The 13391-nt window shown below is 32.6% G+C and overlaps 1 protein-coding gene across 1 annotated transcript in view; it reads right to left on the minus strand.

Annotated features, from left to right (window-relative positions):
* LOC137404908 (NFX1-type zinc finger-containing protein 1-like) overlaps positions 1 to 13391 on the minus strand; it is an 87417-nt gene that overhangs the window by 63338 nt on the left and 10688 nt on the right. The window contains 4 exon segments of the mRNA XM_068091134.1: positions 1739 to 1872; positions 4167 to 4331; positions 9002 to 9082; positions 12164 to 12372. Coding sequence (XP_067947235.1) covers positions 1739 to 1872; positions 4167 to 4331; positions 9002 to 9082; positions 12164 to 12372 — 589 coding nt within the window.

Here is a 13391-nt window from a genome sequence, read left to right on the forward strand (position 1 = left end):
GAATGACTCTATTCTATAATGGTCTACACATAAACTGTAAGAGTCACTTCTGTGCTTTAGTCATTTTTATAAAATCTCTTCTCTCGTTGACGTAAGTTTTACAACCAAACAATGATTCAACAACTTGCCATCATGAAGAAAGCTAATGTTGATTTGCTAGTTATATGCTAGCACACTACAGTATTATGTTTGTTATATGCTAGCACACTACAGTACTACGTTGGTTATATGCTAGCACACAACAGTTTTATGTTTGTTATATGCTAGCACACTACAGTACTATGTTTGTTATATGCTAGCACACAACAGTATTATGTTTGTTATATGCTAGCACACTATAGTATTATGTTGGTTATTTTTTCATTTAGTTTCCTCCAGTTTGTTAGTAACTGATTACGCAGAACTACCAAGCTGGAAATAATGTAATATAATATGTCAATAAATGGAGCTCAATAAAAAGCTTATGTAATAATATAAAAATTGAATTTTTGTTTTTATGTGATAGCATATACATGCAAATTGATGTAAATTGAAGTGAAACATTCAATATCCTACTCAATGATCACAGTTTGGGTACTGTATGATTAAATACAAAAGTTGTATCTCCATTAGCCGTTTCCAGAGGTTGCAGATGGTTACATTCTCAATCAATAAAAGTATCCGTATAAGCACAATGAGACACTACAGCTGACCCCACTAGTATTTGAATGTAATACTTGGATGTTACCACTACGCTAGACTCAATCATCTTTATTCGTTAATTATGAAATTAATATATAAATATATTTGACTCTCCTTATGCCAGTTATGTTCAGAGTATTTTATTGCCATTTCTATTTGAAAACCTAATACTACAATACTGTCTTATACTTTACATATGTGCAATACTAATATAATATATAATATAGTATATATTATATAATATAGTATATGTATATAATATAATATACATATAGTATAGGCAGTACCAGTTAATTACAGGAGTAAATATATTTTCTGTTCAACATCATCTCCCTTTGCACTCCTTCGCTACTTCAAAACAGCCTACAGCTTTGTACACAACAGGAGATAATCAACCCACAATAGTAAGCTAACACATCAAAAGCTACTTGTAGGTTTTCAAAATTGCAGGCAAAGGCGGTAACTGCCAGTAGTAAAAATGCCTAACCTAGGACTCCACACACTTGTGGTATTGATGGTAGAGACTAAGTAATATAATTTAAAATGTAATTAATTATTAATACAATATCATATGAGGCAAATAAATTAAAAACACCTTCATAACCCTGCTTTATGAAGGGTTATAAAGCATTTTTTGCTAAGTTTGAATGAATGAAATAATTAAAATAAACTAAATAATATAAATTAATTAATTGAAAATAATTATAAATTAATTATAATTATAAATAATTGTTTTACCAATATAATTATAAATAATTATAAATAATTATAAAATAATTAGTTTCAAATGCTTGCCACTTAGCCATATGAAAACATGGCTCATTGGAGAATTTGAATCAAAACATTACTAAAACTAAAATTTTAGTAATTTGAAATTTTAGTCCATTAGTAGAACAGGAGAAGACAATTAGTCTCATCGAGCACTGTCAATCAAAGGTAAAAAAGAAAAGAGAATTTAGTGTTAGATTTATAAAAAAAGAACCAGTAAGTCAATAGTTAGCCATGGCGTGGTAGCAGCAGTGCAGAATACAAGGTTTCCTTTTACACAACAACTTACACTGAACCTATCCAGCTTCCTTTTAGTTTGAGAATATGTTATGCCTAGCTGGCCTGTGAACCGCTCTTTGCGGTATTTCAGATTACACTGGCCCAGTACCTCATTTTTGCTTCTGCTTCCCACACGAATCATATCTGTGAATATTAATACAGCAACAATATGCTAACTGCATATTCGAATGGGGCAAATGTGAAATGCTTTTGAATAGATTATTTTAGGTTGAAACATTTATTTTATTATTAACAGATAATTTTATGTGAAAAAAGGTCCAACAGAACCCTTAAATGGTAGCAAAATTAAATCTCTACTTTTAGCCTATTAATATTAAATATGAAGTGAAATTTCAGTAAACAAAATTTTCCAAATATTACAGTTCTTTAAAAAGAAAAATGAAGCAACTGATACAAATTAAACAATATTTTAAAATTGAAAAATGTAAAATAATTAAACTTAAACTATATCTAGTGTAAGCTAGAGCACATATATCTATCACGCACTCTACTGCCATACCATGCCTACACTTCTATCTAAATTAAATTAACAATAAAAAATCTTTTTACTGACTAATGCTTCGTTTTTTTTTAAATTTTTACATTTAATTTAGGATAACTTGTACAGTGCGCCCTCGGGTTACAATGTCCCTGTTATACAATTTTTCATCATACGATGTGGAACACGATGTTTTTTATCCCTGCCAATTTTTTCGCCATACGATATCAACGAAAAATTTTCTCGAAGTTAAATTTGGCAGTCGGTGCGTTGAATATTTCGGAATAACGAAAGTGCCAATACGCTATTTGCTGAAAGCGCTCCCACAAGGCCTTAAAAAAAATACGACGCTCTCTCTCAGTTGGGCGTTATTTGTTTAAGCAAAAACAAAACCAAAACAGATGGGTGGTAAAATTTTGCACAATTACAAAGATAAAGTTTACTAAAATACATACTAAAACTTAGTTTTAAGTGTGTGTTTAGTAAGCTAAATTCATTTAAGTTAAATTCAAAGTTTATATTATACGCCTGTCTCAAAAGTAAGAACTCACTATGGTACGTACTGCGCATAGTAGATTGTAATGTTAGATTTTATTGCGGATCACAACTACTAAATACACTGTATACACTCAAGTTACTGTCTATGTATATTAATCTCAGTGTCTGTTCATCTGTTATTCAGTCTGTGATTCGGTCTGTCCAGTTATAGCTATTAAAATCTTGGAATAAAGAATTTGAATCGCAGAAGATTTGGTCTCAGAACCAGGCGATAAGCTAACCAATTAAGTTACGCAGGATGCATTAGATTCATTGGGCAATATGAGTTATCTAGGTTAAAATAGCATAGCGACTCTTCATTACATTACGGCGCAACGTCATCAAAGCTTGCTCTCACGGCTCATATTAGTAAGTTTAGCAATACGGATAATAGATTGCTCAAATTAGCCATTGGCAATGTGCCAGGCTAATGGCAAGTGGCAGGCGCCTACACTACCTGCTACTGTTTATAAGCTGTTTTAACTACCCATGCAATGCCGGGTATTTGCTAGTAGGTAACTATAGTTAATAAGGTTAACGTACTATTTTGTTACTAATTTTAATATGTACAGTACCTATGTAAAATATTGATGTTTTTTACTAAAGGGTGTTTGCATTAGATAATTACTCTGGGTTTTCTATACCCCTCCATAAGACATTTTTGCCTTGCGATACCAACACAGGAACGAAATAAAATCATATGGCAAGGGTCCACTGTATATACAATTCAGGTCTTTCTATTTGGCTTTATAAATAATTTGTAGATTTTTTATATAACTTGAGCTGTTCTATTTAGTTTTTCACATAGTTTGAATGAGGCATCTAATGCTCTATATATCTTTATCTAAAGTATTTATATTAGTGTTTTTGAACGATATGAGAAATTAAACAATTTACAAAGTATTCTAGCAAGAATTGCTCCAACATAAGATGGTTTTGATGTACGAACATATCGGAACAGAAATAATGCAATATTTTTGTATTGCATGTATACCGCATATCATATTGCATACCTATATTGCATGTTGCAATAAGCAATATTGTCTATATTGTAATATGCAATATAGTCATATTGCATATTGTAATATAGACAATATATTGTCTATATTGCAATATAATTATATTTCAATATAGACGACATGCTTATATTGCAACAAGCAAATATCAATAATACCCGGGCTCTGCACCTTGACTAGCTACGCTATTGTGCACGTGGGCCCTCATCATTAAATATAGATTGATTTTTTCTATTATGTTTTTTTTATTCTTCGATGGAAATACAAACAAACAAACAATAAGAAAATATCAGAACAGAGTAACTTTGTGTGTCAAGGTTAGATCGTACAGAAGTTTGACTGTACATTGTTTAGGATGACTGTATGCATGAGTAAATACTGCTTACATTTCAGAGGACAGAAGTAGAGCATTCCTTCTAGGAACTGGTCTAAAGCATGATTAGTGTAGCAGACTATGAGCATCTGGTTAAGCACTCTGTCTGGACAGTGCAACTCTCTTTCAGCCCTGCTGCCTTTCTCAAATTGTCGCGCATGCTTACTGGCAGCCACAGCTACAATACAGCGCAGTAAGACAAATCTACTAGTTTTGCAAAAACAAAAATATTACATTGGTTATTTTGGTAAAACCGTTTGCTAATTCACTATTAAAGGCATGTGTTACTAAGCCACAAACTCACACACTGCTATTACATTAGCAGGCCTGATACTAGTGCTGTTGCTACTAACGCAAGAATAATATTTCAATTTTGCTTATAGTCAGTGAAAACATGACTTACCAACATGACAATATTTCTAACGAGATTTTCTGGTAATGATAGACTAGTGTACAAACAAGTAGCAGGTAGCACAAAAATCTGTTTTCAATGCTTTAAATCTTTAGAAACCATGGAGTTTTTCAAGAAAAATGCGGAAAGAAATGAAATAAAATACCGGCGATATGAAAATGTTGAATAGGTTCTATCATCCATAAGAGGATACATGCAATCTTTACTACGATTTTTAATACTTTAATACGAACTGTGCATGTCAGTCTGTCCAAAGCCACCCTAAGTGCATTAGGAAAAAATATAAATCAATTAGGAATTGAACTCAGATATTACGATTTTGCAGGCAGGCGTACTACAAACTGCACCACTCAATCACTTTGCCATATCTAAGAATAGCTGTGCACATAGTTATCTTTGGACGAAATTTGGCCATCCTTGCCATGTTTTGGAATATATACATGCAGTTATTTATCACACATGACAACTCTGTACCGGACTGCCAGGTTGTTAGTGGTAGTAATAGTAGCAGTAGTCAGCAGTAGTATGCAGCACCTATGGATTGTATCGCAGGTCTGACAAAGATAATACAATTGACAAACAAATACAGTGCACCCTCGAGATACGATTACCCTGATATACGATTTTTTCACCTTACGAAGTCAAACATTGCGATATCTTCACCTCGCTATACGAATTTTATTTCAACATACGAATTTGAGAAAAGTTTCACCCGAGTTAAAATTTGGCCGTCGGTGTGCTCATAACACACGTCGAAATAAAAAAGACACCGAAATATAGTTTGCCGAAAACATTCTTAGAACATTTGGAAGAGACACGATGATCAACTTCTCTCATGTCCGCATAGAAAATTTCGTGTAAAATACACAAGTGAGAGCAAATATTCATTCGTAGCGTTATTATAGCTTTTACTATAAACTTTTAAGTCAGCACTCGTATATAACTACAACTATCTACATTTAATTCGTTATCTATAGAATCTGAGACCGATACAAACGTTACAAAATGAAGGAAAAATGATTTCTATTTCAACAAAGTTGGATGTCATAAGTAAGAAGAAGGGACCCGTATTATTAACATTGTCAAGGAATATGATCGCAACCAATCAGCATTTGCCATTATTATTAAAACAAGAACTCCATTAAAGCAAGCACAAGAAAGAGCTTCCGACTGAAGATTTGAATGAGCTAGGTCATGCACGCGATCAGCATTCAAAAGGAGCAACCAGTTAGTAAAGGCGAGGATGTAGAAGATACTGAAAATCCCACATTCGCAGAAATATTTCAAGTGTTTAATTTACAGATGTGGACTGGTACATTAAAACAATGCATGTATAATATATATTATTTATCTCTTGTGTGGCATGTTTTTCATATTTTATTCATTTTATTTGTTTCCTTTTGATTTTATGTTATATTTTCTTGTTTAACCATGTATTTGCATATGGGCTTGTTATCTTCTACGTGAATACAATTCATCGTATGTATGTATGCAACTCATATAACTAGCTACTCAAGATAGTTGATGCATCCACATTACTTTCTGAAACTTGCTAAAGCCCTGTCCCCCATAGGGTATAAGTACGTACAAACTTTGTATGTATGGTTACATTGATTCTTGTGCACATTTCATATAAGACAAACTACTGTACCACATTCTCTGGATCCTTTTACAAGCGCTAGCTAGCAATTTTCTGCATTGCGCCATCAATGTTTTCAAAGACAAATTGGACAGGAATGGACAACTTCTTTTAGCCTGCTAAAAAATTCCAATTCATTACGTTTTAATTTTATTTTCAAGTGTACAGCACCATAATTAGCATGATACGTTTTTGCCTCCTCTATGCTTTACCCGCTACATGTACCAGCTAAAGCCACGTTACTCCAAAGGTATGTACGTTCAGTATAGAAATATAATTTTCTTTTTCTTTTCGGTAGCCATTAAATGGTCAAGTGTGCGAGAGGCCGCTTTCTATAACTGCATCGCTCGGCATTATTGATTTAGGTTGAAAAAGGTTTCAACCAGATAGGCTAAAGTTTATAGTGAAAGTGAAGATAGGAACTGCTGCATGAAGCATAAAATTTCGTGATAAAAAGTTGAAATTCAGTAAAATAGTTCAAAATACATACTAAAACTTAGTTTTAAGTGTAGGCTTAGCAAGCTAAACTTACTTGAAGTGAATTCAAAGTTTATGTTATGCGTACTTTTTGAAGGCAAGAACTCCTTCCCGTACGTACTACATTTGGTACACACATTATAATTTTGCGTTTTATTGCAGATCATAACCATTAAAATACACTAAATACAATACAGTTACTGTAGGTAACTATAATTACTAAAGTTAACATACTATTTTTTTGCTAATTGTCAATATGTACATTTTTATATAAAAAAATTGGCGATTTTGACCAGGGGGTGTTTGCATTGTATAATTACAATGGTCTTTATACCCCGATATACGATTTTTTCACCATACGATGCCAACCCTGGAACGAATTAACATCGTATCTCGAGGGTGCACTGTATTGCCTATCATCAATGATAGCAATGATTATGAGTGCTTGAAAAATGTTTCAGATGTGTTCCAATACAAATCACATAACGTCTGAGGTACTAGTTGTAACCACCTACATGTAGTTGCAAGTCAAAATCTTTGTATATAAGAGGAGGTTGAAACTGACCGATACCAGTAAATATGATATCATCTTTTTGCATTTTTAAACAACTTCTGTTAAACTTCTGTTGTTTAATTTCTGTTGAATAAAATTGTAAACATTTGCTTCAGAAACACAAAAATTATATCAAATACTTATGGCCATCTCTTAAATTTCTTTTTTCAAGAGTGTCTAATGCCTATATTTAAAATTTTATCTTTATTAATATCCCGGCAGTTCAGCGGGCCATGAAAGATTGTCAGGTGTGTCAATAATGAACTACAGTGCACCCTCGAGATACGATGTTAATCCGTTCCAGTGTTGGCATCGTATGGTGAAAAAATCGTATATCAGGGTAATCGTATCTCGAGGGTGCACTGTATGTGCACAGTTCTTATTGGGAGATACGGAAGTTGGTCGATTGGTGCAGGTGTTAGAGCAGGTGTCTCTAAGTCAAAGGGATAGTGGGGTAAATAAATAATTCAACTACAAGGCAAGGGTTGCACTGATGAGGTGCTCATTGAAACATTGTAAAATGACTCCATATAGTTAAACGAACCAGATTGAAGGTACTGAAACCCTAACAAATAGATTCCAAAATGATCAGATAAATGAAGTAATATTTTCCTATGGCTTTTTCATTAATATTTAACTTTCAACAGGCAAAAAAGACGAATTTACTTTGTAAAAATCCCTAGAAAACATGAAAATTAAATAAAAAAAAAGATTAATATTATAATTAATCTTCATTATTCTGGCACCATAAGTAGCCTATATTTTCTTTTTTAGGAAAATTGAGTTAACTTGACTTTGAGGAAAAAATGCTAATAGCAATTTCTCCACACAAGTTTTTCATCTACTTCCGTGAGCATGCACCCCCAGACTCTCACCTACAGTAGTTTAGAGGCCCTGTTGTCAGTGTTTACTTTTCTTTTAGCCATTTTCAGGGGCATCTGAAAGTTAACTTAACATGTTAACTTTACAGTTGTTCTGATGATTGCTATGCTAACCTTTATTATTAAAAAAGATCCTTGCCAGTCCGAAGCCAGGGTTGGAGTTTGGAATAAATAAATACATGATGCAAAACTCATGACTCCAAGACCTGACACTCCAAGACCTGACACTCCGAGACCTGACAATCCAAGACCTGACATTTCACGACCTGACACTCCAAGAACTGACACTCCAAGACCTGACACTCCAAGACCAAATCTTGGAGTGCCAAGACCACCTTCCAAGTAATTGCACAAATACTTATCTATGCTTCACAAAACATCTGACGGTCTCTCACTGCGCACTATGCTGCCAGGATAACAACATAATAATAGTAATAATAGGATAACAAATATTGAAATGAAATAAACCATTTTTCAGTGCGTTACAAGGCATGGTGAGAAATTTAATATTGCTTCACATGTCAGCTGCCAGTTTGCTGTCCGCTGCCTGGCTGGAGGCCAGTCTAATCCTACGTCAACATTGTCAGCCCTAAAAACCTTCTCACTGGGTTCGACTTTAACATATGTGCCCTAGATCTAGAACCAAAAAGCTAAACTAGCAACAATGGATTTGACTGCATGCTAACATGCCAGCAAAGCATTGTGGGTGATTATTTAGGATGATTATTACACCGCGGGTCACTGAAGTATCAAGGAGGCAGCAAAAGTATAAGTTGGGTAAAATTATATTGATAGGTTTGTAAAGCTGTGGTGAGTTTAAATGCCTGTATATAACATGATTTTTTGAAACAAATATACTGACCGTGCCTAGCTGTTTCCTTATCACTGCACGGCACACCATACAGATTGTAAAGAAGGGTCTCAGCAATTCTTAGCCCGACATAGGTCTTTCCTGTACCAGGTGGTCCTAAAGCAGGAGGAGACAACTGCTGTAAATATCAAAAAGGCAAGCTTATGATTATAACAGAATTTTGCTTTCATCTTACATTTTGTTTGTTTCCGCGGTTTTATTTTATTCTAGAGTTGTCTTCCACTTTTTATTATGAATAGATAATTTCAATATTAGCAATGCAATTTCTCTGTTTCTTTGGTGGGTATACACTCATAAATACATATTGTAAAATCTTTATGTACCTCAAAGCTCACTTTTTATGTTCTTTTGTTTTTACAACATTTCTACCATTGAATGTTACAACCTTGAATGAAATCGGCTAACTCTATATTTGTTACGGCTGTTGATTTTTTCTATTAGGCAGGTATTGCCTGATTTTAGTATTCTATAGTTTCGTATAAAACATTAGGATAAAGTGAATTAATGATAAAAGAACCTAATACTGTTGGCAGCATATTAAAATGTTGCAAGAACTTGTTGAAATGTTTTTGATGTAAAAGATCTGTCTTAAAATATAGAGATTTGCAGTTGAACATCCACTTGAGATCAATTTGAAATATTAATTTTTTTCCTTATAAAGTAGTTTAAACAAATATTTTTCTAGACATGCGAAGCACTTTCAAAATATTAGTTCTTCGAGTAAACGTAAAAAGGTCATTAGAAATAAAAAGTGAAGGGCAAATGTAATGAAAAATATATAAACCAATTTATGACTTTAATTTAAACTATAGCTAGAGTACCCTAGAGTATTAATTAAAATGAAATATTTTTATCATTCTGCCAGTAAACCTACTTATTGTAAACTACACATTTGTGCATGTATCTCGAAGGTGAACTTCTTTTCATTGATTATTACTTTACTAATTTAGTTTTTACATATAACTTTGTTTTTCTTCAATTTAATCTTCATGCCATTTATTATACATTTGTTTTAGTGCTATATATGGCTACTTGCAGAAGTTATTGTTAATTTTTTGAGCTCTGAAATGAATTAAATGAAGTACAGTTAGATGCTTCTATAACGTAAATTCCAGATAACATAAATAATTTATGTGAAGTTTTTGCTTCATACTACGCAAAAAGTCCTTATAACGTAAAGTGTCAAGTATGGGCAACTTCTCAAAGTCGATTTGAATGGTAAAATATCTCGCCGCGCATCTGTGAGAGAAAAACCGATGTACATATAGCGATACAAGAATTAAATTTATATATACTACCTGTATATATACAACTTTCATGAAATTTTGGTTCGTCTTGATAAATCGTCAACAAAACGGAGAATAAGTCACGATTGTTCATAAATAATTAAAGACGATCGATTGGTGCAGGTGTTACAGCGTCGGTCTACTAATCTAAATGTCATAAGTTGGGAGTATGGCCAAAAGTTATCTTTTATCCTAACCTTGACCACTAGATACAAATAGACGACGAACAGGTAGTGTTGTTTTTTTATAGGAAAAATACATTTTTGTTTTACTTTATTGTAGACATAGAAAATATTTGTTATTACTTTTACTTTGCAGATTAGACTGTCTAAAAAATAAACAAATTGTTAAAAAGTGACATCGAATATGTGCGTTCCTATCAACTTATTTTAAAACTACTGCAACCATAGCCCATAAAACCAGTGAAATTCATCAAAAAAGGAGACAAGCTATCGATGCAAGCTGATAATATTACAGTTACGACACAAGTAATTAAAACCAAATTAAAAATTTAAGCCTAGTTGTTTTCTTTTTATATTTTTATATAGTTGTTTTTTTATATGGTTTTGGAAAGATCTTGGAATGGAGTTGTCAATTTACGTGTATCTTACTGTTATACGTATTTTACTAAAATACTTATAACAGTAAACGTTTCTGGAACTGATTATTTATGTTGTAGGAAGGGCTACTGTACTTGTATTAATATTCCCTCCAACGTATGTTTTGGAAAATGTCAATTTCAAAAAATAATTTTATAAACTTATAGTGAGCAAAATCTTAAAAATTAACTTAGCTTTTTGTAAAAAATAGGCTAGATTCACTGATGGTCGTTTTTTACCCATTTTTATTTCAGTTATCCAATTTTTGACCGGTTTAGGAATTAAATGTAAAATTTACTAAATTTCATTGCCAAATGTTTGAGCAGTTCTTATCATTTTGACAAACATAAAAGATTATTTTGGCAGTTTACATGTATTACTGTAAGATTATGAAATAACAATATCAACTATATTTGGATGCTAACTGTTTGACTTTAGTTTGTAATAAGTGTATACTTATATAGTGAAGCTGAAACTGTTTGTAGTATTTTGTAATAGTCACAAACTGACAGTATTAGACATTTATTTTTGTCTATTATAAAGAATAATTTAAATGTCAGACTATAAAATGAGTGTTTGGAAATTTTATTAAGTCATCGCTCTTAAGTTGATCAGAGAAGAATAACATTTACCAAAGAGCGTTTACAGAACTGTTAAGATATTTTGCTCGCAATCAAAAAAGCTGCAATCAAAAATGAGCTGAATTTAAATGCTTTCTAATTGATTGATAATATCTTTTAGTCACATTCTGGATGGTCATCAAGGTGAGAAGCATTTTCGTTTTAAAACCATTCAAACAAACTTCTCGTGATGGTGAATGTCATGGTGGTAAACTAGATTTCTATAGAATTTACCGACGTGTTAGATTATTGCAATATAATTTTTAAATAGTTTAAAACAGTAAACTGTTGGCTATTAAACAGAATGATGCTTCATTGAGCTATTAACATTAAAACTTTGTTGGTACAATAATAAAGGATGTGATTTACTTTCTGAGAGAAGATTTACTTTTTGCTTGAGTGACATGTTTGTGTTAACACCAATTGACAACTACATACAAATTTATCATAAAAAACAAAGCCATCAAAAGCAAAAGACAGGAAGAGAAAGCATTAAGAGAACAGATTAAGACAGTTTTTGCAGAGCAAAATGGTTTTGAAACTAATTTGTAAAATACTTACTAATACTTGTCATACATTGGTTTCTTATAGTTTATTTTATTTTACACCAAAAATTTATTTTCATTCAAATAATCTATATTTAGCGAACACTTAATAAAAGCAAAGCTGTACCTTGAATGACAGCAAACTCTTTGGTCAAGGCCATTTTGTACGCTTCATATTGTGACTCATTGAACCCCAACAGGTTTAATGGCGGCCATTTTCCTTCACCTTCTTGAAATATCGAAACAGGTGGAGTGACATCGTTTGCTGCTGTGATGAACCTGTAGAAAGTCTCTATAAACCTTGTATATATCGGTGAAGATATGCTCGTCTCAACTCTACAAAATTAATTTGCTCAACTCAATGTGGTCAGCTAAGCAAGCAAAAATTATTTGAATGCAATAGTTGTACTAATATGTTAGGTTAGAAGTAGAGCTGCACAATGATCGCGTTAATTAAACGATTAACGTGACTAATACAAATAACCGATTAACTGAGTCGGGCCAATTAATCTTCGATTAAAATGCAACTGAGATTATGATCTTGATGTGGTTCCTTTCCTTTGTACTGTTTAGTACCATACATTAGTAATACTAACGTAGCAGGTTACTACCATTTAATTTACTAACAAATAAATATTATGACAAGCAACACTTTCTTACCAATAAATTAAACCACAATTATTTTGCACTCAACTATGAAAACACATTGAGCCGCTAACATTAAACTTGTTTATACAATACAGGCCAATACAATGCACAAGCGCCGCGCCTATCTAGCTGTAAGCAGCCATGTTGTTAGTTGTTTGAACATGTTTCTAGGTAATAGCAACAAAAGTGGTTTCAGTATTATTTAATACGTATCTTTTAGTTTATTTTTGTTTATTTTTAAAAACTTTCTTAGGTAAATTATACATGTATTTTCATTTTTCAAAAAAAATCTCAATCATTTTTCAGCTTCAGATTATTAGTAATATAAGATTGACACTTTATTGGAACATGAAAGCAGAAAAATGTCTTCCATCCTAGGTAGCGCATTTCTGTAAGTTGTTGGAAGCGGAAACAAGAAAGGGAAGTGCAGTATATGCCAGAAAGAATTTGCTTACCACCACAGCACATCATCAATAAGATATATTTTAACTAACTCTCATCCTTCTGCGCAAAAATCATCACCAGCTGTGGCAGATAACAACTAGTACTACTGACTACCGGCACTACTGTCCTCTATGAGCGGCTGTTCTCTAAAGCTGGCAATATTGTATGTAGGAAGAGTGCATCTCTTTATTCAGATAATGTGAATAAACTATGCTGCCTCAACTTTTGGCTGACTTAATTATAGACTTTCATAGACAGTTTTC

This window comes from Watersipora subatra, chromosome 9 (genome assembly GCF_963576615.1).
Source record: "Watersipora subatra chromosome 9, tzWatSuba1.1, whole genome shotgun sequence".
NCBI lineage: Eukaryota > Metazoa > Bryozoa > Gymnolaemata > Cheilostomatida > Watersiporidae > Watersipora > Watersipora subatra.